The sequence below is a fragment of the Myotis davidii genome, unplaced genomic scaffold (genome assembly GCF_000327345.1).
Source record: "Myotis davidii unplaced genomic scaffold, ASM32734v1 scaffold43, whole genome shotgun sequence".
NCBI classification, from domain to species: Eukaryota; Metazoa; Chordata; class Mammalia; order Chiroptera; family Vespertilionidae; genus Myotis; species Myotis davidii.
Window position 1 is genome coordinate 495,917 of NW_006294590.1, and position 511 is coordinate 496,427.

Sequence of the window (511 nt, forward strand, 5' to 3'; positions counted from 1 at the left end):
TCTCCCGCCACCACGCCCCCTGCGGCCCCCAGGCCTTTGCCCACGCTGCGGTCGCCGCCGACTCCAAGGTCTGCTCAGACATTGGACGGTGAGTCTAGGGGGGGGCAGTGGGGGACCCTCCCAGAGGGCCTGTGACTGTGGCAAGAGAGTGGAGCAGGTGCCTCTGTCGCATCTGACGTGTCGGGGCCACGTGGGTGTGGGCTCTGGCAAGGGAGCGGCCTCAGGGCCTTTGCACGGAGCGGGCAGCAGGCAGGTGCATGGACGATGGGGGCGGTGGGGACAAGGACACTGTGGGCAGAGAAGAGATGGCCTGTGAGTCGATTCCTAGTCCCAGGGCTCAGGGAGCCCCGAGGAGGCAGTGCCCGTGTCACCGGTCTGGCCCAGGGTGACCCCGATGACCAGTGCTGGCCCCTCCCGTGGGGTGCCAGTCCTCCCGGGGCCGCGGCGAGGGAGTGTGGGGGCCCCATCCATGGGTTTGCCCTGCCGGGGTGCCACCTGGGGCCTGGCCAGT

The 511-nt window shown here is 69.9% G+C and overlaps 1 protein-coding gene across 1 annotated transcript in view; it reads left to right on the forward strand.

The window, feature by feature from the left end:
• Positions 1-2: 2 nt before the first annotated feature.
• Positions 3-511, forward strand: part of GGT5 (gamma-glutamyltransferase 5) — a gene marked incomplete at its 5' end in the record, with an annotated part of 11,112 nt that continues 10,603 nt past the window's right edge. The window contains one exon of the mRNA XM_015567215.1: positions 3-90. Coding sequence (XP_015422701.1) covers positions 3-90 — 88 coding nt within the window. The remainder of the gene's footprint in view (positions 91-511) is intronic.